This window comes from Canis lupus, chromosome 5 (genome assembly GCF_048164855.1).
Source record: "Canis lupus baileyi chromosome 5, mCanLup2.hap1, whole genome shotgun sequence".
Lineage (NCBI taxonomy): Eukaryota > Metazoa > Chordata > Mammalia > Carnivora > Canidae > Canis > Canis lupus.
This window is the reverse complement of record NC_132842.1, coordinates 80,939,181-80,962,883: the sequence shown is the minus strand read 5'-3', so window position 1 is coordinate 80,962,883 and position 23,703 is coordinate 80,939,181. Positions and strand designations below refer to the sequence as shown.

The window sequence follows — 23,703 nt, the reverse complement described above, 5'->3', positions numbered from 1 at the left end:
GGCTTTGAACTTGAATATGGCCTCAGCTGCCTGCCAGTCATCCTGCTGTCCCTTGTGGAGGTGTTATGTCCTGCTGATCTTGCCTGGCGTCTGACCCTGCGCACCCAGAGCAAGGTTTCCAGGTCCTTGTGGGCGCTTGACCCTCCGACTCACCCCTGTCTTCAGCTTACTTGCCATTTGAGAGCAATGGGCAGGGGGCTCCTGTGGGAGGGATGGCAAAGGAGTACCAGATTCAGAATCAGAGGGCTGGCCTGCCAAGCCAGCCTCCATGTGATCACGAGGAAGTCATTCTGTATCCCAGCGCCTCCATCTCCTCACCTGTAAAATGGGGACACCGACCCACAGGGCTGCCATGGTGATCAGTGAGCTAATATTTACAGGCATCCTTTGAAAATCACCAAGCACTAATCACATGTATTTGCTCAGCTTTTGGTGCCTTCAACACATATGTATGGCAATTCCTATTGAAATGCCAGGAACTGGGATCCCCAGATGGCTCAGCAGTTTAACGCCTGCCTTCGGCCCAGGGCATGATCCTGGAGTCCCTGGATCGAGTCCCACGTTGGGCTCCCTGCATGGAGCCTGCTTCTCCCTCTGTCTGTGTCTGCCTCTCTCTCTGTGTCTCTCATGAATAAATAAATAAAATCTTAAAAAATAAATAAATAAAATGCCAGGAACTGTTCTAGTTTCTAGGGATAAAGTCATGGTTTAAAAAAAAAAAAAAACACACAAGTGAAGGACTTCTGGTGTGACGTGATGAAGACCAGCCTCCCTTTATCTCCTGCTCATATGACTGTGAGACCTGGACAGAAGGTGTGGACACCTATGTGGAAAATCAGAGACATAAACACTAGCAGGTGGCTTGGGGAAAGAACACCAGGATTTGAAGTGCCCTGGAAAGAATGAGTATAAACAAGTCTATAAACCAGACTCTCATAGGGTAATCTCAAAATGTCCGAGATACAAACCAAAATCACTTGATACAGAAAGAACCATGAAAATCTCAATTCACACAAGGAGACAATCAGCAGTGATGAGGTGACACCGGTGTTGGAATGATCTGACAAGGACTTTGGAGTAGCTTTTATATATATATATATATATATATTATATATATATAAAATACTTGGACAGGCAATCACAAATGGTCTTGAAACAAATATTAAAATAGAAATGCTTGGCAAAAAAGTAGAAGGTAAAAAAGGAGAACTGAATGGAAGCTCTAGAGCTGAAAATATAATAACTGGAAAAAAAAAAACAAAAAAAAAAAACCACCTCACGGGATGGACTCCATAGCAGGACAGAGATGACAGAGGAAAAGTCCATGAGCTTAAAGTTGATCAATAGAAATCATCCAGTCTGAATTCTGGAGGTGCGGGAGGGAGAGACTGAAACACAGGTGCAGGGGATCCCTGGGTGGCGCAGCGGTTTGGCGCCTGCCTTTGGCCCAGGGCGCGATCCTGGAGACCTGGGATCGAATCCCACGTCGGGCTCCCGGTGCACGGAGCCTGCTTCTCCCTCTGCCTATGTCTCTGCCTCTCTCTCTCTCTCTCTCTCTCTCTCTGTGACTATCATAAATAAATTAAAATTAAAAAAAAATTTGAAACACACGTGCATACACCAGGGCTCTGCTCTCGTGGAGCTTGGTTGGCTTTGGGGATAAGGGGAGGGAATATTGGCAGACAATAACCAAATCAGTATAAACCAAATAAATGTTTAAAAAAGAATAAAGGAGGGCAAAGAGCAAGACAATGACAAGGGTACTATTTTTTAAAGATAGTTAGAAAAGGCGCCTCCCTAAGGAGATGGCAGTTGAGCAGCAGAGCTGAGAGATTGAGCCACGTAGGTATCGAGGGAAAGCTGTTCTGGGAGGTGAGACCAGCAAGTGCAAAGGCCCTGAGGTGGGGATATACTTGGAGTATTCGGGGAGGGGTAGGGTTCACTGTGGGTGGGTGGAGGAAAGGAGGAAGGGGAGGGGGCGAGATGAACTCAGAGAGGTGGGTTTGGGCAACGGTGGGGGAGCAAGGGCACAAGGGCACCGGTGGGGAGGCGTTGCGGTGGGCCAGCAATAAATGATTGCGGCTGGGCCCAGAGAGGTAGTAGTGCGGGGGTGAGGGAGTTGGATAGAGACTGCCGTGCGTGCGGGTGTTCCCTTAGCCAAGGGGGGGATCCATCGCTTCCATTTGGGACCTGTTCGTCTGAGGTAGCTGCAGCATGCAAGGGTGCATGAAGCAGTAATGTGGTGTCCTACGTTCCGGGTCCCTACCCCATCCGCTGCGAGGTCCCTGGTCACCACCACTGGCAGCCAGGCTCCTAGGAGAAGCAAGGGAGACAGGATGCCTGCTCAGCACAGTGTTCCCAGGACAAGCAGGACATGGCTCAGAACGCAGCAGTAGCTCCGTCCCCCGACACCGAGCCTGCCAGTCCTGGCAGTCACCCTGCTCGCGTGGACACCCCCTTTCTGGGGCCCCGGGTCATGCTCTCTGCCGACCCAGTTGGTGTGTCTTACATCCACCCGCTGCTCATTTCCTCTTTTGGACAGAGTCCCCCTGCCTGGACCCCCCAGAGGCCCCTGGGTAGTCTAAGGGGGGCACTGATGCCAGTCCAGGCAGATGTGGCCGGAGACACAGGTGCAGAAGGCACCTGAGTCCATGGAGAACCCTGGCCCCAGGCATGTGCATCACATGCAGATGCAGAGATGAGCTGTTTGCACGAGGACCCTTCTGGGAACACCACCCCCTCTACCCATGGAACAGCCTAAGGCCCAGGCAGGGCTAATCTGTTCCTTCATCCGACAGAGACTCTGATTTAGGCTCTGCTGCGGGCACATGGGTGCCACGGCACCTAGATATGGTTCACAGCGGTGGCCCTCAATACATCATTACAAGCCCTCTTCTGGGGCCTTAATGAGAGGGAGGAAGGGGGAATGTCAGGGACTGTGACAGCCTGGGGAGTCAGGAAAAGTCATCCGAGGAGGTGAGATTTCCGTTAATCCTTGAAGGATGAACAGCAGCATCCCAAGCCAAGAGTGAGGGCTCGGGACAGGGGAGCACCAGTGCTAGGACCCAGCAGTGAGAGACGGGGCGCTTGTGAGGAAGAGCAGGGCCTGGATGGGGAGCTGGAGCCAGGCGAGCACCAGACCCTCCTCCCCCGGGGAGTATGCAAGATGTTTCCTATGGAGCGACTGGCAGTTCTGAAGTCCCCTAGGAAGGCCAGGGGTGCGCGTTCTAGAGAAGGTGGCCTGGCGGCTGGCAGAGGATGCTGGAAGGGCATGAACGGATGCAGGAAGTCCAAGCCGGACCCCAATCCACAAGTTACTCCCTTTAGAACCCAAGTCTACTGAACCCGTGTGGAGTCAGGCACCAGGATGGAGGGGATCAGATTCACTCCACCAGTCCCTGAGTTGGTCAAGGGAGGTGTGGTCACCCTCATTGTTGAACTAGGCAGAGAGGTTTAAGCAACGTACCAGGGCCATCCATGGGCCATGGCGGGGCGGTAACTAGGGTGACGCCTGTGGTTTGGTTTGGTCGGTGCCGAAAGCCCCTGTCCTAGGAAATCCAGACTGAAACATCTGGTCACCCTAATATAACTTCTGTCTCCTTTCTCTACATCAAGGCAGGTCTGGACCCCTCCCATGGCAACCCTCGCTGGCCCATGGGGCCAGACGTGAGCTGGCTTTGTGGAAGCATCCCTTCGGAGCAGGGAAAAGGGAGAGGAGGAGCACTGGGAGATGACAAGGCGATGCTTCCGGGCCGAGGAACTATTTGTCATCACCTCGTTGGGGAGGGCACCTGGTTCCTAAATATTGCCTGCGATTTTGCTAAATGTATCTTAACAGGAGTGGTGTAAATGCTGTCAGAGATAGAGGGGGAGAGTGATGGCCCCATACGGGATAATGAACTGCTTAGTTAAGATGGATCCAGCTCCACTCCTGATCCCGCTTCTTGATACCGAGCTTGGGGGCCTTCACGCAAAAGGCTGATTGGTGGCAAATTTAACGCACAGAGAGACAGAGCTCCGTCTTTAGCTGGTGGCTGATTAATTGATAGATTCACTTGTCGGAGAAATGGTGTTGAGACGTACCAGGAAGGAAGGGGGCAAGAACTGGGCTCGGTTAACATCTGACGTGGGATTGATTGGAGCTGGAAGGCCCTAAAAATCCAGTTCACTCCTCATTTTAGAGACAACGCCACTGAGGCCCAAAGAGGGGAACCAGAGCTGGTTGGCAGCACGGCTGAGACCAGAACTCATGTCTCGGGGGCTCTTCCGACTATGCTCATGGCCTCCTGGCTGAGGGATGAGCCCGTCTCCCCCAGCCTCTACCTGCTGAGCTGCCCCTTCCCACCTGCCCGGACCTGGGCGGTAGCAGGAAGCAGAGAGGGGGCATGGGTCCTGGGTCCTGCTCTCATCTCTTCTCTTCGGTTTTCTGTCCTCTCCCTCGGGGGAAGGATGCCACGTGGGTCTCCTGGCTCTGATCCCTGGTCACCTCTGACTCTCCTACCCCTTGACCAACTTCCAGATGTCAGACTCCTCTCTTCCCACCACCTTTCCTCGGCTGGCCAGTGGGAAACGGGAAGGAATGGAGGTCTGGGAGGCCAGGAGGCCTGGTGCCAGCCTGCCCTGCTCAGGGACACCTCCCCATGTGGGCAGGGCTTGTGGGGAACGATACCCTAGAACATGCTTCACCTCCCTGGGATTTAGTCCCATGTCCACATTGCACATGGGGAAACTGAGTCCCTTGGAGGCCACACAACTTGCCCAGGTCACTGCTGAGTGGTGGAGCAAGAAACTTGAACCAGGTTAACTGGCTTCACATTGGTCGGAGGCCTGTGGGCGGGAGAAGCAAGGGAAGGGAGGGAGGAACTTTCGGAGAAGGAGCCAGGGCAAGGCATTCAGAAGGGGAGGGAATTTGGTGAAACGGGAGCTGGAGCAGTGTCCGTCCAACCTAACGGGGGAACTTTTCTGGTGTTTCTCTTTTGCAAAAGCCTCCTTGGCTACGGGCCCTCGCTGTCCCCTCCCGTGTGTGCGTCTGCGGCGGGGAAGGTGACTTCTCACCTGTGATCCAGGTGTTGATTGGCGCTGATGCCATCCTCGCGTGGTACATCTCTCAGAAAATTGCCTTGTCACCTGCCTCTCCCCGCCGCCCCCCGCCCCCACCGCCGGGCTAGTGGTCCTCCCTCCGGACCCGAGGTGATGCCCACACACTGCACGTCACCCCAGCCTTGTGCTGGCCTCGGGTAGGAAGCGGCGGCGCCCCGAACCACAGTCCTCCCCCGCGACGGAGCAGCACGCGTGGGGCGGTGGCAGGATCGGCACCGCCTGCGCGTCGGAAAGCTCCGAAAGCAGCACTTGTCGAACCTCATTTTCATACCCTACTGATACTAATGGAGCTCGCATTCCAGAAGGAGAGGCAGATGCACAGACAACTACACTCCAGCGCGACGCACGCAGCGAGCGGCGCCGCGTCTCATGGGCTGTTGCCAGAGCTGGTGACTGCACAAATGGGAGCCCGGGCGCTGGGGCGGCAGGAACGGGCCACACGCCCAGGGAGGAGGTTTTAGGCACCGCGTGGTGGCCGGAGCCCCTCCCTCAGCTCCCAGGGTGGCCAGGCGAGGAGCCCGCACCCCCAGCTCCCACCCCCAAGCAGGGAGACCTCGGGATGTGAGACACAATCCCTCCCGCCTGGGGTTAGGGACCTGTTCCTGGAGGAGGGGAGGCAGGCGGGACTCAGGGGCCTGCGGTGGGGTGAGCCACTCCCTCAGCCCGGCACCTCCCCTTCGCCCCTGCCCTGGTTCTACTCATGCAAGATGCTGAGGCGAAGATGGGATCCAGAGTGGTTGCGGGGTTAGGAAGGAATTTCCTACCCTGGGCCACACTGAGTGAGCACCCCGAGCACACTCCCGCTTCGGGCGTGTGCCCACCTGGCGTTCTCCGTCCGCAGTGCTTTCCCTCTAGACACCTGCCTTCCCTCTGACCCCGTCAGAGAGGCCTCAAGGGCCACCCGGTCCAGAGCAGCCCCTGCCCCGCTGTCCCTGTTGCTTTACCCTGGTCTGTTTTCTTCGTGGCATCTGTCACCACCTGCCGTATGTCCCCTCGTTCGCTTATTTGACTGTTTCCCCCTCTGCTGGAACGTCACCTTCGTGAGGGCAGGACTTGCCCCTTCTCGTTGCTGTGTCTCCAGTGCCTGGAGCAGTGCCCGGCACTGCGTAGATTCCAAATTATTTTTTTTTTTTTTTGTTTTTATGAAGGAAGGCAAGACAGGAAGCTGGAAGGGGAGAAGTCTTGAAGGGGAGGAGCGTGCTTAATTTTGTTCAGCGCAGTGTTGGTAATGAAATCTTGTCGCCTGCGGGACGCCTGGGTGGCTCAGTGGTGGAGTGTTGGCCTTTGGCTCAGGGCATGACCCTGGGATTCTGGCATCGAGTCCCGCATCGGGCTCCTGCATGCAGCCTGCTTCTCCCTCTGCCTGTGTCTCTGCCTCTCTCTGTGTGTCTCTCATGAATAAATAAATAAAATCTTAAAAAAAAAAAAAAAAAGAAGTCTTGTTGCCTGAAACATCTATTAGAAGCTCCCTCTTCTCTACATGCTCCAGGAAATGTGGTCTAAAGGCATCAAAACCACTCTACTCAGGTGCCCACCTTCTAAATCTCCTCTTCGTGTGTCCCCTGTGACCCTGTCCCCACCCCTGCTGCCATGCAGGGGGCTCTTCACAGCTCTCACCCTGCACGCCCCGGACATCTGCTACACTTGTGGGGCTCCTAACACAACCACTGGTTGCCAGAGCATCGCTCGTCCCCCTGGTCCCCTCTGGAGTCACACCTATAATTCCCGCGTGGTTTGCCAACAAATGGCGACCCTGCAAGCTGGCACCTCCATCCCGCCCTGGCCCGCCTCACATGCACACACCATCTGCACCAGGATTTACCCATCCCAGAGTGTGTCCTTCCCACCTCCTTCCGGTGGGAGGGGGCCCTTCTCTGGTCTTGAGCTCTCAGCCATCTGGCTTGTAGCTTCCGAGGTGAGACCCTGGGGGAGGGCAGCCGCCCGCCCCCCGCCAGACGGGTGAGCCAGGGGGTCTGCCCAGGTCTGGGAATGGCAACAGGCAGGATCAGGCCCTGGGCTTCCGTCACAGCCCGCCAGCAGCACGTCGCCCTCGTCCCCAGGGCTGGATGTGAAGTGTCCACCGCCCTGCCCTCCCCTCCCATCATCAGAGAGGCTGTATATAGCGTGGCGGTCAGAACGGATCAGCAGGCTGGGCTTCAGTCCCAGCTCTGTCACTGACAGCTGTGTGATCCTGGTAGGTTACTTTGCCTCTCTGTTTCCCTATGGAAAGTGGGAATAATACTGCTTCCTCTCCCCGAGGATTGTCGGGACACTGAAATGAGTGTGTAATGAGCGCTTAGGCCAGCACCTGTCTCGGAGTAGGTGCCCTGGAAATGTGACCCATTATTACTACATCCTGCTCAGGATTGGCTTGCCCAGAGTCCTCTCTGTCACTGGGCTCCAGCCTCTGAGGGGCGGCCTCCTCGTTTGTCATGGTTTGGGATGCACCTGGGCTTGGGGACTTCCCTGATGGTCCAGGCTGGAAAGTTTCCCTCCCCTGCGCGGCCCCCACCTCCACCTGCCCACGGAGTGTGACCAGGTTGTGAATCTGTCCCCAAACTGTTCATGCGTAGTAGACGGGGCCATGCTGGGACTTCCTGCTCCCTGGGTCACCGCCCTGCTCAGAGCAGGTGGGAGCAAACTGAGGCTGAATGAATGACAAGAGCGGGAGGCAGAGATGTCCTTCCAGTTGGTTCCTGTCGCTGCTCTCAAGGACCACACAGGCTCTTCGGGGCTCCCTGGGAGTCTGACCTCCAGCCTAAGTTTGGGGCTCCCTAGAGGTGAACCTCCCGCCTTACTCCCCTTTCCCCGGCCTGTTGGGACCTGAAGGCTGGTACCACACAAGTCGATCCTGACTCCCGCTTCCAAATTGATCCTGAAGAGGTCAATTCTGGGTTGTTGTTTTTTTTTTTTTCTTTAACCCCTGGGGAGTGTTGTAACTATTAAGCTCCAGGCAGGGGTCAGGCACCTGAGCTCGGTGTGCTCAGGTTGCCTGCACAATTGAAATCCCTGAACCATCCTGGCTAGTTTTCTCATTAAGACAATCGGACTGGATTGATCCAACAGATCAATGGCTGGACATCAACCGACGGGAGGCCAATCAGATGGGCCCGGACGATCAGCCCAAGAATGAGGTCCCCTGCAGAGCCGGAGCGGGGCCTGGCCCTCTGGGATGGGGCTGCGGGAGGTGGCAGAGAGGGTCAGAGGCCTCACCAGGCTGGACTCCGGTGTGAAGACAGGAGTGGTTCCCCAGGGTGCGGCTTCCAGGTTAAGGGTGCCCGCTCCTGGGATTTCGGGGGGCTGCTGGTGGGCGAGACGCAGCCTCTGGTGCTTGCAGTGGTTTGGGCTCGTCCCTAGGCGGTCAGCTCATAATCAGCCCTCCACCGGTGTGGGCTCGGGGTGGAGCTCCCTCCCCCCTTGGGTGGCACGGTGTGTGAGATGGGAGATTCAGAGGCCCCTCAGGGAGCTCGTCCCCTTTCACCAGGAGTAATTTGGTTATGAGGCTGGGAATGGAGGAGTCCAGGCCCCTAGAATAGTTTCCCAGTGTGGGTTCCATGGGACCCTGGCTGCACCGGTTGCCGATGGGGCTTCAGGGATGCCTAAGAGGCCAGTAGTCACGTAGGTTTGGGAATGCCTGGTTAGATGGGTTGTGGCACGCTCATTTCCCGTGGGGCTCAACTGGCCAATGCGTAGGGAGGCTCCGTGATAGGGAGGAGGGGGGGATAGTGTGTGACCGCAGGACTGTTTCTCTGGGACGACCTGTAGAAATACATTGAGGCATTTCCCCCAGCTGCCAGCGGGTCTTACTTTCAAGGGAAAATTGATGTCCAGAAGAAATGTTTCAGGACTGGAGGGACCCACAGGAGCCAAGGAGGTCCTCAGGGCGGAGAGGTCAATGAGAAGGAGGAAGGGAGCAATGAGCCCGGCACCAATCGCAGGGGCTCCAGTGGGAACGGCACCCCGTACCACGGTGCCAGCCCTCCCCCCACCCCGCCCCACTCGGCCCAACCCTTCTGATGCTCACATGCCCTCACCTCCGCTTTCTCCTTTTCCCCATAGGCTACCTGACTGTCAACATTGAGCCTCTCCCACCCGTGGTGGCTGGTGATGCCGTGACCTTGAAGTGTAACTTCAAGACCGATGGTCGCATGCGTGAGATCGTGTGGTACCGGGTAAGTCGCCGCAGTTGTCTCCTCCGCGCCACCAACCAGGGCTGGAGATAGAGTCCCCGGAGCCCTTGCAGGCTTGGCTGCGTCCTCGGTCCTAACCCAGCTCTGTGTTGTTCTGTGCCCTCAACCAGGTTCCCATCCTCTGCCCAAACCCTCCTCCAAGACCACTTTGTTCCAGCTTTGGGGTCTCTCTCTCCTTCTGGTCTCCTCTGTGTCCCTAATATGCCCCTGTGCTCTGGAAACCCCAGCAGCACCAAGTAGGAGTCATGAAGAACCCCGTGGGGCCTGTGTGCTGTGTAACAACCAGGGAACGTCAAAGGCTGCAATTCCAGGCATGAGGCTTTGGGTAATGTTCTTGGCAGAGCACAGAGAAGACCAGGACGGCGTCCTGCCTTCTTGAAACTAATTCCAGAGATGGCCCTCCTCTACTTTGATTACGTGTAGGATTCTCGTGGTGTCTGGCACCTTGAGCTGGGTCCGAGGTGCAGGGCTCGTAGAGGCACACAGATGCCCACCTGTCCACGCCCGGCTGGTGGCAACAGGAGGACCGGCTTGGGGATTGGGCACAAGTGTTGGCCTTTTCAGGCGCTGATAGGAGCCTTCATGTGTCTCAACCGGGCACCCCAGCCTGGTGTCCCTTGGCCACAAGGGAGTCAGGGCTGGCTGGGCTCAGGAGAAGTTCGGGTTGGAGCGTTGCAATGCCACGCTCAGGTTCATGCAGAGCAAGGTGCAAGAGCAAGAGTTGAGGCAGAGAGCTCCCCTTCCACGATTGAAAGAAAACAGGGTTTGGCAACACTTTTTGGTGAGGTCCAGAGAGTAAATATCCTCCTCTCCCGGGGACCGTATGGTCTCTGTCACAACTCCTCGGCTCTGCTGTTATTGTGTGAAAACAGCCACAGACAATGTGTCACCGAGAGGCCATGGCTGGGCTCCAATCTGTATTCATGGACACTGGGACTTGAATTTCATATCATTTTTATATGTCATAAAATACTCTTCTTTATATATATATATATATATATATATATATATTGCAACCATTTAGAGAAGTAAAAAGCCATTCTTGGTTCGTGGGCTGTACAGAAAGAGGCTGTATGGGCTGATGTGGTCCACCGGCCATGGTCTGCCAACCCCTGATCTAAAACAATACTTCTCTAACCTCTGTCTGCTGCATTGCCCTTTCTTCAGATGAAACCAGGAGGTGACACAGTCGAGTGGAACTGCTCTGCATGGAGCGGATGGAGCGAGCAGGTGGGGGGTGCAGAGTGGGGAGTGGGGGGGGTAGCATTGGCAACCTGATGATCAAGCTTCTAGAACTGGTTCCTTTGCTCCTTCACACTCCCACCGCTTGCACAGGGCAGTGCTAGGAAACCCTGTGTTAGAGGATCCCCCGGCGGGCACACTCACCACTCTGACCCGGCTCCCTGCTCCTCAATAGTCTTGCTCTGGCTCCAGCCTTGGTTGGACCATCCTGTCCTTGCTGGTCCTTCTTGCATTCTTGGCCTTTGATTCGTCCTTTGCTGGTTTGTTGGCTGTGACTTGGGCTCCTTTTAACCAAAATCATCGTTCTCCATCTTAGCATTGTAGCCCTTCCCACTTAAAATTGCCTCTAGGGCCCCACCCCCCAGTACCCAAGCTCTCCCGGCAGCGGCCTGAGCCCCACAGGTGTGAACCTGACGTTCGACACCCCGCGGGGCCCCAAGTTTAGATGAGATTGCCATCCCGGATAGATCAACAGGCCTAGAGAAAGTCAAGGCCTATGTTAAACAGTGCCATGAACTGAATCACTAAGAGGCGTATTTACATGATATGGAAGCTGCTTGGCTGACACACTGCGAGCATCTCATTAGCACCTGGCAGAAGGACTGTGCTAAATTAACTGCAGCTCGCTGCTAACGATGGGACTGTCTCTCCCTCAACCATCCGTACATGGGATCGGAGTGAGGGGAAGTGAAAGACCCGCCCAGCTGGCAGAGAGAAATATGGAGACCCAATGGGCACAGTTTATGGGGGCGATGGTGGGAGGGCGCTTGCACACAGGGAGCTACCAGTGGACACCTCACTGCCTTGCCAGCCCTTGAAGCAACTCTCCTCACTGGTTGGAAAAGGGATTTCTGTGTCAGTGGTGAAAACCTGCCTGCAGAGGTGGCCGCCAGGGTGGGGGCAATGCCAGCGCCAGGCCCAGGTGTAAGAAACCAGAAGCTGGCTTCCATGCGGCTCCACTCTGCATCCCCTGAAGATGGGGGGAGAGGGTTGGGGCAGGACGAAGATGCCCAGCTCTTGGCTCAGGCGTGGTCTTTCCCTCCCCTTCTCTGCTGCCAATGCTGAGAAATCCCCATCACCAACCTCACCGTCTCTCTCCACCCTAGCCTGCCTGCGATCATGTTTATTGCCTTGAAAATCAGTTGCATCTTTTACGGTGTCAGGCCCTGTGTATTGGGCTATGGTAGGCTGCACTAATTAATTTATTTTACTTCATTTCACATCCTTTGACTGCACGCCTCTGGAGTGGGGAGGGGGTATGCAGATGTATGTAAATCACATGCAAATCGCCCACCAGAGCCAAATGTTTGGGCCCTTGTGATTCTGTAGCTGGATTGAGGGAGCAGGCTCAGCTGACTTGGAAGTCTCCTTGGGACCAGGGGAACCTCGCATGCCCCGTCTGGGGTGGTGAGGATGGGGGAACTGCAGGGAAGTGGTCCATGCTTGCCTGTTCTCTCTCTGCCTGTTGCCACTCTGGCCTTCCCCTCACTGATCGCCTCTTTTCCCAAGGAGCCAGCTGAAAGGAGAGAGATAAGAGCTTACCAAGATGGGGGCTGCAGGAACCAAGGCTCCTGGGTGGGGGAGGAGGGCAGAGCTTCTAGAGGATGCAGGAGAAGCAGCAATGGGAGCCCCACTCTCCTGCAGTCAGACCCCCCCAAGCAGAGAAGCCCCCCCAAACAAGGAGCTGCCCAGCACTGTTTGTTTTCTGTACGTCTGTTTGCTTCCCCAGCTTCCTTTGCCCGTCCTCTGTGAATGAGCTTACAGAGCCCAGCTTGGAAGGAAATGAATAGATTACACAGGCCCAGCCAGGGCTGTGTCTCCAATCTCTTTAGAAGGGAAAAGCAGGGCATTGTGGGGAGGCTGCCACTGCCCGCTCAGCCCAGTGGGCACAAAGTGGCCCAAGACGTGTACAGCCCAGCAGCCTCCCCTCTGGCCCTAAAGACATTATCTTAGCAGTGGAATCATCCTGAGCTTTCAGAAATGTAATGAACGGATTGGATTCTTTGGGTGGATTAGTAGAGCTGATGAAATTGTCTGAAGCAAAAGGAGTCACTCCCTTGGGGCTAACAAGACCTCTGGCTGAACATGGAAGGTCTTGCCATGTGGGTTCTTAGGGATGGGGTGGGGGCAGGGGACAGGAGGAGGTGGCCAGGGCCTGCACCTTGGGCACTTTGCCCCATAGCCTGCCCAGTTTGTAGAAGAAAATGCCAGAACTATAGAAGAGACTCAAGAAAATGTATACAAGGAGAGCCCCTGGGTCTGTGCTATCCAGTATGGCAGCCGCTACTAGTCACATGTGGCTATTTAAATCTAAATTAAATTAAATCAAATTGAATTAAATCCAAAATTCATTGTCCTCAGTCAGAATAGCCGTATTTCAAGAGCTCACTAGCCACATGCAGTTGGTGGCTACCATATTGGATGGAGTAGGGATGCAATATTTCCATCATCACAGAAAGTTCTACAAGACAGCCCGCTATAGATATTGGCAGTTTTTCTGAGACCTCTAGAATATACTGTGCTTTCCTGGCAAGGGAAGAACAGTGACTGCTCACAGAGCCAATTTTCCAGGCACGCTTATTCTAATGTGAAGTTGAAAAAAAATGAATTGTATTTGTTGTGTAACCTGCCCACATCATTAGACTGTGGGGGGGGTGGTGGTGAGAGGGATGGGCAGAGGGACTGTCATTCTCAGAAGACTTCTTTGAAGACAGAAGATGTCGAGAGGGTTGTCAGGCACCTTATGTGCTGGGGATCCTAGTTATCTGTCAAAGCCCTGCTCATCCTCAGGATGCCTCACAGCCCTCCTCTCCATCTCCCTGTGCTTCCCCCACTGCTGCATGGCTTCCTCTCCCAGATTTGACTTTCCGGGGACTGATGCTTTTTCCCTAGAAATATGCAGCAGTGGGTAAAAGAGCAGGGGTGCGACTCCATACTTGGACAGTAGGGGGAAGGTCACCGAAAAAGCAAACTACCCTTCGCATAAAAGTCAGGACTTGGTTCTAGAAAACAAATGATTGATCCTATCCTTGGCTTAATCGTTTCTATCCATTCACATCTCTAACTGGGGGCTCATCTAGTAATGCTGCAAGTATGAATTACCACGTGCCAGACCCTGGATACGTGACTACCTTTCATTTCCACGTTGGCATTGTGAGGTCCTGTCTCTTGTTACGCCTACAGTCCGATGAAGAAACTGAGGCCATCCAAAAAGACCGTGTCTCAGTTCATGTTGCCTCCTCTGACGTCTGCAGAGTTCTAGACACTCCCTCCTCCATGATTGCTCTTTGCGGGTCTATACTCTGGCTCTTACCTACCTCTCCGCGTCTGTCAACTGGACTGTACCAAGGCCAGACCTTTTCCCCACTGTATCCACCACGTCTAGTGCAGAGTCACCTCTGTAAATGTTTGTTAAGTGAACAAATGAGGTATAAATGCAAATGCATGTGCTTGTTTTGAAGGACCATACCACACAGCCCACTTGTATTTCAGATGGGCGTGTGCGTGCCGCCGATGGTATCTGTCTGAGAGGGAGAGAGGGTCTCTGTATGCTCAAGGGGCTTTGTGGAGTATGAGGGGGAAAAAAGGAACATTTCTTATTAGGGAATACTGTCTAAACTCATTTATTTGGAGGTCACCTGCCCAGCAGGCAAAGCCAAAGGTCTGTTTATATCATAGAAATCCATTAAACAGCCACAGAGAATCATGGGAGTTTAACCTTTCATAGCAGTTTTTATCATCTTTCCTTTGTTTTGTCTCTTTCCTTCACAATCTGTTCCCAAGAGCTGTGCTGGGTCCAGGTTACAAGGCCACAGAAAAGAGAGCTACAGAGGAAGATAGAGAGAGGAGGAGATTGATCAACAATGTGATAATGCTCTGCTTTCAGCATCCGGTATCTTGCTTCTTTCACCTTGCAGGGAGCGTGCACCTGGGTGTTTGTTTTGTGGTACGAGGGCTTCCTTCATGATGCTACCTGGCTGGGGCGAGCTCCCACCCCAGGGCCCTCTGCTCGATGCCTCTGCAGTGGGGCTGTGGCCGCTCTGGCCCAGGAGGCTGGGAAGGATGAGGTAGGAAGATAGACAGCTGAGGTGTCAGGATACTTGCATATGAGTTCAGGGTATGTGTCTGGGCAGTGACCTAACCTCTCTGCAGTCTAGCAACCTCATGTGGAATTAGGCATGAAAACACCTACATTGTAGGCTTCAACAGATAAGGTCTGCAGCCAAATAAGCCCAGGGCTTGACTCATTGTGGCACCTATTCAAAATGGTGGCCATTGTCCTAACACGTGTCTTGGTAGCTTAAAGGGATGGAGAAAAGGAATTTATAAACTGAGAGTGGAAGATGTTTTCGGAAGATCACCAAGGATCATCGGATTCCTTGGATTGCATCCTCCCACCTGCATTCTCGAGGCAGATAGGCGGAGACAACAATTTAAAATGGTATGTTCCTTGTGTCTATGTGGTTATGCTGGTGAACACGCCGGATTTCAGCTCATGGAAATGTCATCATACAGTTAAGCCATTGCAGTGGATCTTAGCTCTTCTCTCCCTGAAGCAAGAAGTCATTTCGAAATGGTTTTACTGGCATTGGCTCTCTTTTAGTGTAAGTCCTTGACAATGCTTTGTTGTCTGAAACCAAAATAGAAAGTGATGAGCATAAGGGGACATTATGGTCCAATGATGTCATCAAGGGTGAGAAGGCAGGTACACTCTTGGTGATGAGTAGAGACCAGACCTAAGTCCTGGAGAAGTGAGCCGGATGATGCTCCCCCTCCCCGCCTCCCGCCCCCGCCCCTCTGGCTTGGACCCAACCTGGCTGCTCTGTGTTCCTCCCCTGGACTCACATCCGCATCCTGACAGCTCCCGAATCTGGAAGAGGAAGGGAGTAAGAAAGACAAGACACGTTCTTCACAGAACCAGAGCCAAGCTGGCTGGAGCTGCCTTATCCAGGCCTCCCTCCCTTGCCCCTGGCCTTTCAAAGGGGCAGGCTCTCTCCGATGAAGAATGCCCCATGCCCAATCTCACCTCCCCAGTTGAGTAAGAGGAAAGTTGGTGTGCCAGGGAGTGGGCCTGCCAAAGGACAGCCGCTTATTGAAGAACTCTAACAACACATAAAGAGGAAGTCAGAATACATTTCCGAGTCTAGTTCCATTGCAATTTTTTTATGCCACGCTCAGGACGGCTTGAATGCATCCCAGACCCTCTGCACGGGGCTCCTCCTTCTGGGGGTGGAGTGATGGAGAAACCCGGGAGGCTCCCCCTAGAGGTCAGAGTGTGGGCTGCAGGCATTGCGGCCCCAATCCCAGGTCTTTGGCGTCACTTTGGCAGGAAACGGGCAGGAGCTGCCCACTGCAGCTGCTCCATGGAATGTCCATAAAAATATGCTAATAGCTGAGGTTAGGGACCTCAGGGCATTTCACTTTTAACCAGTTCCCTGGGTGATCGCAATGCGCTTGGCCCAGCCAGGGACCCTGTGCTGGTACATGGGAAACTCTGATAGGAGCTAGCTGCTCCATTAGTTCAGCACGCAGTTACTGAGCAGGATGGTTCTGGGCACTGGGTGTGCATCAGGAAATAGGACACCAAGATCCTGAACTCCCAAAGTTTAGCTGGGGGGAGGAGGTGAAAAAAAGATAAACAGGGAAAATACCAGACAATGGTACTGTGTACCTGACAATGATAGGGGCAAGTGCATAGAGTTAAATAGTCTGGTGGGATAGAAAGGGATTGAGTGGTCAGGAAAAGACTTGTTCAAACTGAGACCTCAAAGGCAACAAGGAACCTGTCTTGCCAGGGGAAGGAGATGGAACATTCCGGGCAGAGGAGAGAAGTACATTGAAAGGAGCTATTCTGGGAACAAGCTTCATATGTTCAAAGAACAGAAAGAGAGTCCACCGGCAGGGCTCCGGGGTGCTGGGCCTGGGGTTACTCCAAGGGCAGCTTTGGAGGGTTTGGAACAGGATCTGCTTCACTTTATTAAAAGGTCACTTCTGGGAAGGGGGTGGATTGTAAGGGAGATAAGACTAGAGTCTGAGGGACTGCGTGGAGCTTGTCACAGCAGTGACAAGCAAGGGGTGACAGCGGCTTGGGTAAGGACTAGGGTGGTGGCAGTGGAGTCGGTGGGAAGGAAAGTTCTGCTATGCCCTGCAGGTGGAATCTAACGGGCTTGCTAATGTGTTGGCGGGAAAAGGATTGAGGGTGACTCCTGGCTTTCAGGCTCCAGTAGGTAGGTGTGGGGAGGGTTCTATTCCCTGAGACCTGGAAGACAGGAGGGGAGGAGAAGGCTGGCCGGGATTCTCTGCTATCTGTGTTAAGTTCCAAGTCCCTCTAAGACATGGGGATGGAGTTGTCAGAGCAGCCGCTGAGCCTACAAGTTGGGGGCTCTGGACTGAGGTCAGGACTGGAGATTTATACTTGGGGGCCACAGCTATGGATGGTGGGCCTGGACGAGGTGACGGGGCAGGGGGTGGGGAGGAAGGCAGGAGAAGAGCACTCAGCGCTAGGCCCTGGGGTGCTCAAAATTTAGAGATAGAGGGATGCCTGGGTTGTTCAGATGGTTAAACGTCTGCCTTTGGCCCAGCTCATAATCTCAGGGTCCTGAGATCAAGCCTCACATCATCATCGAGCTCCCTGCTCAGCGGGGAGCCTGCTTCTCCCCCTCCCTCCACCTCTCCCCTTCACTTGTGCACGCGCTCTCTCTCTCTCAAACGAATAAATAAAATCTTAAAAAAAAATAGAGGTAGAAAAGTAGACCAGGGAAGAGGCTGAGAAGGAGCAACAAGCAGAATGTGAGGAAAGTATCCCAGGTCCCAAGGGAGAAGAGCCAGCTGTGTCCAATGTGTCACAAGACGACTTAGGACAAGAACAAAGAAACGACCATGCATTTGCGACATGGAGCCCACGGAGGGTCTGGACAAGGGCAGCCTCCTTGGAGTTAGCGGGGCAGAAGCAGACATTGAGGCTAGCGGTGGCTTGGCCTTGAGGTTTCGACGATTCAGTGGATTTGACCCTGATCTTCTGGACAAACTTTTGCCATAATATGAAGACTCGATTGCTTCTGTTGGGTCCCTCTCCATTTGTATGTCTTTCCTAAGCTACCAGCTACTTCATCTGTTCCGATCTTGCCCAGCCTTGCAGCCCAGACCTGGGAGCATCCTTGTTCTCCTCTTAGAGAATGGGAAGGTGGCATCCCAGAGAGCTTGGGGGAATCCCAGAGTAACTCAGCAGTGCATGTGGTATTGGATCAGAGATCCAGCTCTACCACCCAATTAACTCGGTGGCTTTCAGATGAAAGCCATTCATACAACCTCCCCGAGGCTCTGCTGGGTACGGTACTCAAGGCTGGAGACCAAAAGAGCCAGGTGGATGCAGTTACCCCAAGGGGAGAGCTTCCAGTCCGGCCAGCCTTCATTAAATTGTAAAGATCTGTTTCCTTATCTGGCCAACAGGCTTGATGGCCGTCCCCCAAGCATCTTACAGGGATTTGTGTGAAACAGAGGAGACGCCCTGCAGACAAGCTGCTTCCTTCACCCACAGAGCAGGGGAAAGAGGCTTCGCTTAGCTTACTAAATCCTCTCTTTGCGCCTGGCCAAACCTTTGTGAGGCCTCTGACCTCATTCACCGAGATGGAATTAAGAGATCCTCCTGTGAAGCTCCCCAGCATCTTGTACGTACTTCCATTAGAGAGATGTCACTTGGTATCTTACTTATTCATCTCTTTTTTGTGTCTGTGGCAGAGTTCTATTTATCTGCTTCTCCAGTATGTGCTGTGATGCTGGCAGACCCTGGGCCAGGATCCTTACATGGAGTCTTTGGATCCCCACGGAGTAGTTGGATAAGCTTCTGGGGCTTCTGCTTGAAACCCCGGAGCATATGTCCAAAATGTTGTATGTGGCTCTAGAGGGGGAGAAAAGGGGCTGAATGTCCTCAGAGGGGTGTGTGACGTCCCCCTGCAAAGCTCAAGAACAGCAGCAGGTGTCCAGGTGCTCGTGAGTGTGAAATGTGCAGGGCCTCCACCCTCGGGTCAGATGGGACCACACTCAGGACAGATCTAGGAGACCAAGGGGCTGCAAGGCTGCACTGAAGAGCCCGTGGTCCACGAGCCCTCTGGGGACCTGGTGGGAAGAGGGTGCCATAGTCAGCCTTATGGGGGAAGAGCATCCGGCAGTTGGGCTCAGCCCAGAGGCCGCAGGATGGTCCATCTGGATGTGTGCACAGACGCCCTGGGACGGAGGAAGGGAGGAGACCTGCTGTGGCAGCGTGTCACTGTGCTTCCTGGCCCAAGGCGGGATGTTCTGACCAGAGAAATCCATCCTCTTTGGGGAATGAAGATCAAATTTCTGATATTGGCAATGAGACTGTTTCTCTGCCCGGAGGCTTTCATACAGGACTGATGAGAGCCCTTGGCTCCCAAACTACTGAGAGGGACACCCAAATAGCAAGATGTCCTATTGGGCCCCACTTGGACACCCCCAGCTATAAACTGTCACATCGGATGGTTGTGAAAGACACGGTAGGCTGGAAGACCCAAGGTGAACATTTTGATGACTTGACTCCGTCTGGGGAGTCTGTCCTCACTTACCAAGTGCAAAGAAGAGAGAAGAGCGGGGGACTGGGGCCAGACATCCTGCTGTGTGACCTTGAGCAAACCAGTTTCCCTCTCTGAGCCTCAGGATCTCCATCAGTAAAATAAAAGGATGAAGTAGGAAGGTCTGTATAGAACATGCTGTCTCTTTCCCACCTTGTGACCAGCCTCCCTCCTTCCCTAAGAGGACGCTAAGCTGGGGAAGAGGCTGGCGCTCCCTGCTCAGGGAGCTCCTCATCGGAGGCGGAGAGGCTCTGAGCCAGTGGACGCTGGGAGCTATATTGAGCCCAGAGTGTGGTTTCAGCGGCGTTGGCCTGCCTTAGCCCTGCTGGGTTTCAGCGACAAGGGGCTGACTTAACTTGTCGCAGAAGGATTAAAGGTGAACTGTGCTCCAGCATGCCTGGGATAGAAAGTAACGTGGCTGAAATGAGGGATGTTTCCGAGAACACCAGCCTGGGGTCTCGTCCTCAGCCCACCTCCTGGCCCATGGAAAGGGGGACTGTGGCTTCTTACCAGGGGACTCAGAGACGCCCGTGGGCAGTCACACAGTCTCCCCGTTGCAGACAGGCAGAGCCTGGCACTTCTCCAAAACACACAGCTGATCGCTGATGATAGCATGACTGCACTCCCACCTCTCGCCCCACCCTTCGCAAGAGCTTCCATCACCTTTAGGACAATGTGCAAGGTCACTGGCCCAGCACACTGGGTCCTTCGTGATTCAATCTCTGTTGGCTGATTTCTTCAGCAGTGCTTCCTGCCACGTTCCCAAGTGGGGCTCCCACCCGATCTTACGGCCTGTTTGCAGTCCCCGGACGTGCCGATGCTCGTTCCCACCCCCGTGCTGATGCACACCCTGTATCATCCTGGGCCTGCTCCATCTGGCAAACTCCACTTGCTCACCAAGGTCAGCTACAAGGTCATTCCCAGAGACCTCCCCCTGCCCCATCTATTTTCCCCTTCCAGCCTCTTTCCCCATTCAACCCGTGACCAAGTTGAGTAAGATTCTCATAACAAGCCTCAAAATACTCAAAAGTCTACCTCCTGACTTGACACCCTGGACTCAGGTGTTCATTAATGAGGCAGGTATGTCTTGCACCCACTATGCACCAAGGACCGGGAACAGAGCACTGAGTAAGAACAACCTAACAACATGGCCATGTGTGTACGGCGCTTGCAGTTCAGCGGGGAAATGGGTGTGATGTGCAAGATTATCAAAGAAATGCTTTGAAATTGTGGTCATTGCCCCCCCTCCCCCCAAAAGGCTTCGTGTCTGGTAGCTGAGAGCTCACAAGGGGGTGATTAGTTATAATAGTGGAATATCTCTCTCTCCAAGAATATAACCCCTTTTGGTAAGGATCAGATGTCCTGTTTGTCTTTGTAGCCAAGCATATACCTAGAGAATGAATGAGTGAGTGAGTGAGTGAGTGAGCGAGTGAATGATGGCTTATGCGGTTCTGAAGGACACAGAAGTAAACTCTAAGCTGACGAGCTAACAAATATTCTATTAGAGCTTGTCAACAATAGATGGAGTGTCTTGGAGACTGGAGAGATCCCCCAGCCCTGCAAGTCTCTAAGCAAATGTTAGCGTGGTCACAGGTCAAAAATGCAATAGAAAGGATTTCTGGCTTGTGGGCCAAGTGAGCACAGGGCGGGACGACGCTGCCCATTCCAGCTCTGGAATTCTATGCTGTCTCAAGTCCAGCTGCCCAGCAAGGACATCACGACAAGGTTGGGATTGGAGTATCCACCCAATTTGGTGAGGTCCCACATGTGTTCCGGAAAGTTCTAGATTCCCCGGGAGAGGGGTGGATTATGGATGTTCTGAGAATCACACTCGTGTGGGTGCCCCACCCTTGAGTGAGCCTTCAAAGCAGATGAAGCAGCAGACAGCTGGGAGCCAAAAAGAGGGGAAGAATGTGAAAGAAGTTGCTAAGACCAGATCCAGAAGACCACTGTGCAGCCCAGGCTCTTGTCGGCACCCCTCTGCCCATGTCACCCTGCCTGCTGCACATCAGGGAAGCGTCCCCATCGCTCTCAGGATGGAAACCAGAATCTCTGCTGTGGCTGGAGGCTGTGCCCCCTGCCTCCTCTCCAGGCTGGTCTCCCCGTGCTCTAGGGAGGAAGAGGGTGACCTGGGGGAGGGCAGGACAGACCCTGCAGCCTGAACACCATCGTTCCCATTTTGGAGCCTGGGATCCTGAGATTAGGCGCAGTTGTGCTAGGGCAGAGTGGCTGGTCATGCTTTGAACCCGGCTGCCTGACTCCAGAGCAACACTTTCTGGGATGCTCCAGTGAAGGCCATAAATGCCATACTGGGAGGTGGGAGGGATTTCCCCCCAGTGACAGGCAACCTCAGGGCTGGATCCTCAGAAGGTCTGAGCCCCTGGGGCCTGGGGAGCCTGTCCCTTCCCCATCATCACCATTAATGCCATCACTGTGGTACAGGGCAAGGCATGTCAGGGCTGCTCACAGTCACCCCCGTGAGTTCTCACAGAAACCGCTGGATGCTGGTACCATTGTGCACTTTAGAACTGAGGCCACCAAGGATCCAAGAGGTTAGGCACCTGGCCCCCAGCCTCAAGGACAATAAGATGGAGCGGGTTTGTACACCGGCCCATCTGACTTCCCCCACAGCTTGACCCTCCCCGTGCCAAGGCTGGTCCACAGAGCTGGCAAGGGCCACCAGGATCCCCCTTGGGGAAGCTCTGAGCACCCCACCCCTCCACGGGGAGAAGGCTGGCCAGGTGAGCCGAGTGGGCGGGAGCAGCCTGGGTCTGGCAGCTTGGGGCTGTCCTCATCGTGACACAGCCGAGGCCTGTCTGCAGAGCCATGCAGGGGCTGTCACCCTGGAAGGAGGACCCCAGGGAGAACAATTTCCACTTGCAGAGATGATGCAGCAGCATGCTTCACCTACCCCGCGACAGACAGGTGTGTGCAGAGCAGACAGGTGGAGCCCATCTCCCCCCGGGCTCTTCAGTCACGCAGGGCAGCTGCCCAAGTTCCTCTGGCAAATGTGGGGAAGTGTTTGGTGGTCCCGTCCAGGACAAGGCCTTCTTTGAATCATGGTGCATAGCCCTTGGGAACCGTGTTCATAGGGAGACGGGCAGCCTGGAGCAGTGGGAAATCTGAATTGGAGACTCTTCTTCAAGAAATGAAATTATTATTATTATTATTATTATTATTATTATTATTATTATTATTATTATCGTTTTGCAAGCAGTAGAGGAACGCAAATGAATCTAAACAAGTGTTGTCAAGTAGTGGTTCTTGGGGGACCTGCTTTAATGGTGATAATAATCATTTTAATTGGCACATTAATTATATGTGAGCAGGTGTTTCCAAAATAATTGAGGGTGTTGGAAAGCTGCTTATTTCCTGAAGTGGTTGAAACATTCCCCTTTGACCCTGTTTATTCTATGAATATCAAATCACGCAGGGAGACAGAGAGAAGTGAAGCCTGTCTGAATGCGTGCACGCTGACTTATTGAGGTTTCCAGGCCATTCCTTCTGGGATAGAACGAACTCCCATTGGAAACCCATGCAGGGTGTAGGCGCCACACAGAGGTGCTGTCCCTGGCTCACCCTCTGCCGGGAGAGACAGGATGTCACAGACGCACAGATGAGGCGCCCCCACCCCGGTCTGCAGCTGTTCTGGAAGGAGGAGGGGACCGAGGGTATGGGAAGCAGAGGAAGAACAGGTGCGAAGGCCCAGAGGACTGGCCCATTGGAATCCCATCAGGTGCTGGTGAAGGATGGGGGCCCCGGGCAGGGGGAGGAGGCTGCTGGCCGCCAGGGACTCAAGCAGGATGTGTCACGTCTGGGGTCTCGTGTAATGGAACTTGGGTTATAGCCACAGGGGGAGCATTTGAAGAATTTTAAGCCACAGAGCAGCAGAAGCCAATTTTACAAATCTCCGGACACCCCCCCTACAGATATCTGAAAAGCATCTCAGACTTGACGTGGCCAAAGGAAAATTCTGGATTTCTCCTCCAAATCCGTTCCTCTCCATTCTTCCCCATCCCAGTAAACGGTGTCATCATCCACCAGGTTACTTAGGCCAACAACCTAGGGATCTCTCCTCCTCCTCCTCCTTTCCTTTCGCTTCCCCTACCCCACCCTACAGCCCTCCCATTTTACCCATTCAGAGACATGCCCTAAATCCACTTGCTTCTTCCCACATCCTGGCCACCCTTCTCTTGCAGAGCATCACTCACCACCTAGAATTGGCAGCCCCCTAACTGCACTCCATTTCCAGTCTTCTCCCTCCCAATGTCTACACAGCAGCCAGAGTGCCCTTTTATATATTTTTTAAGATTTTATTTATTCATTTGAGAGAGAGAGAGGGCATGAGCATGGGGAGGGGCAGAGGGAGAGAGAGAAGCAGAGAGAGAAGCTGAGTAGGGAGCCTGATGCGGGACTCGATCCCAGGACCCTGGGATCATGACCTGAGCTGAAGGCAGATGCTTAATGACTGAGCCACCCAGGCGCCCCCCCACCCCCCCAGAATGCCCTTTTAGAGACAGAACCAGGTCAAGTCATTCTGTAGCTTTTTTTTTTTTAAGATTTTTATTTTATTTATTTATGAG

At 53.9% G+C, this 23,703-nt stretch overlaps 1 protein-coding gene across 1 annotated transcript in view; it reads left to right on the top strand.

Annotated features, from left to right (window-relative positions):
- The window catches only part of IGSF21 (immunoglobin superfamily member 21), a 239,308-nt gene that overhangs the window by 93,630 nt on the left and 121,975 nt on the right, over positions 1–23,703 (top strand). Inside the window, exon 2 of the mRNA XM_072828105.1 lies at positions 9,160–9,272. Within this exon, the coding sequence (XP_072684206.1) occupies positions 9,160–9,272 (113 nt within the window). The remainder of the gene's footprint in view (positions 1–9,159; positions 9,273–23,703) is intronic.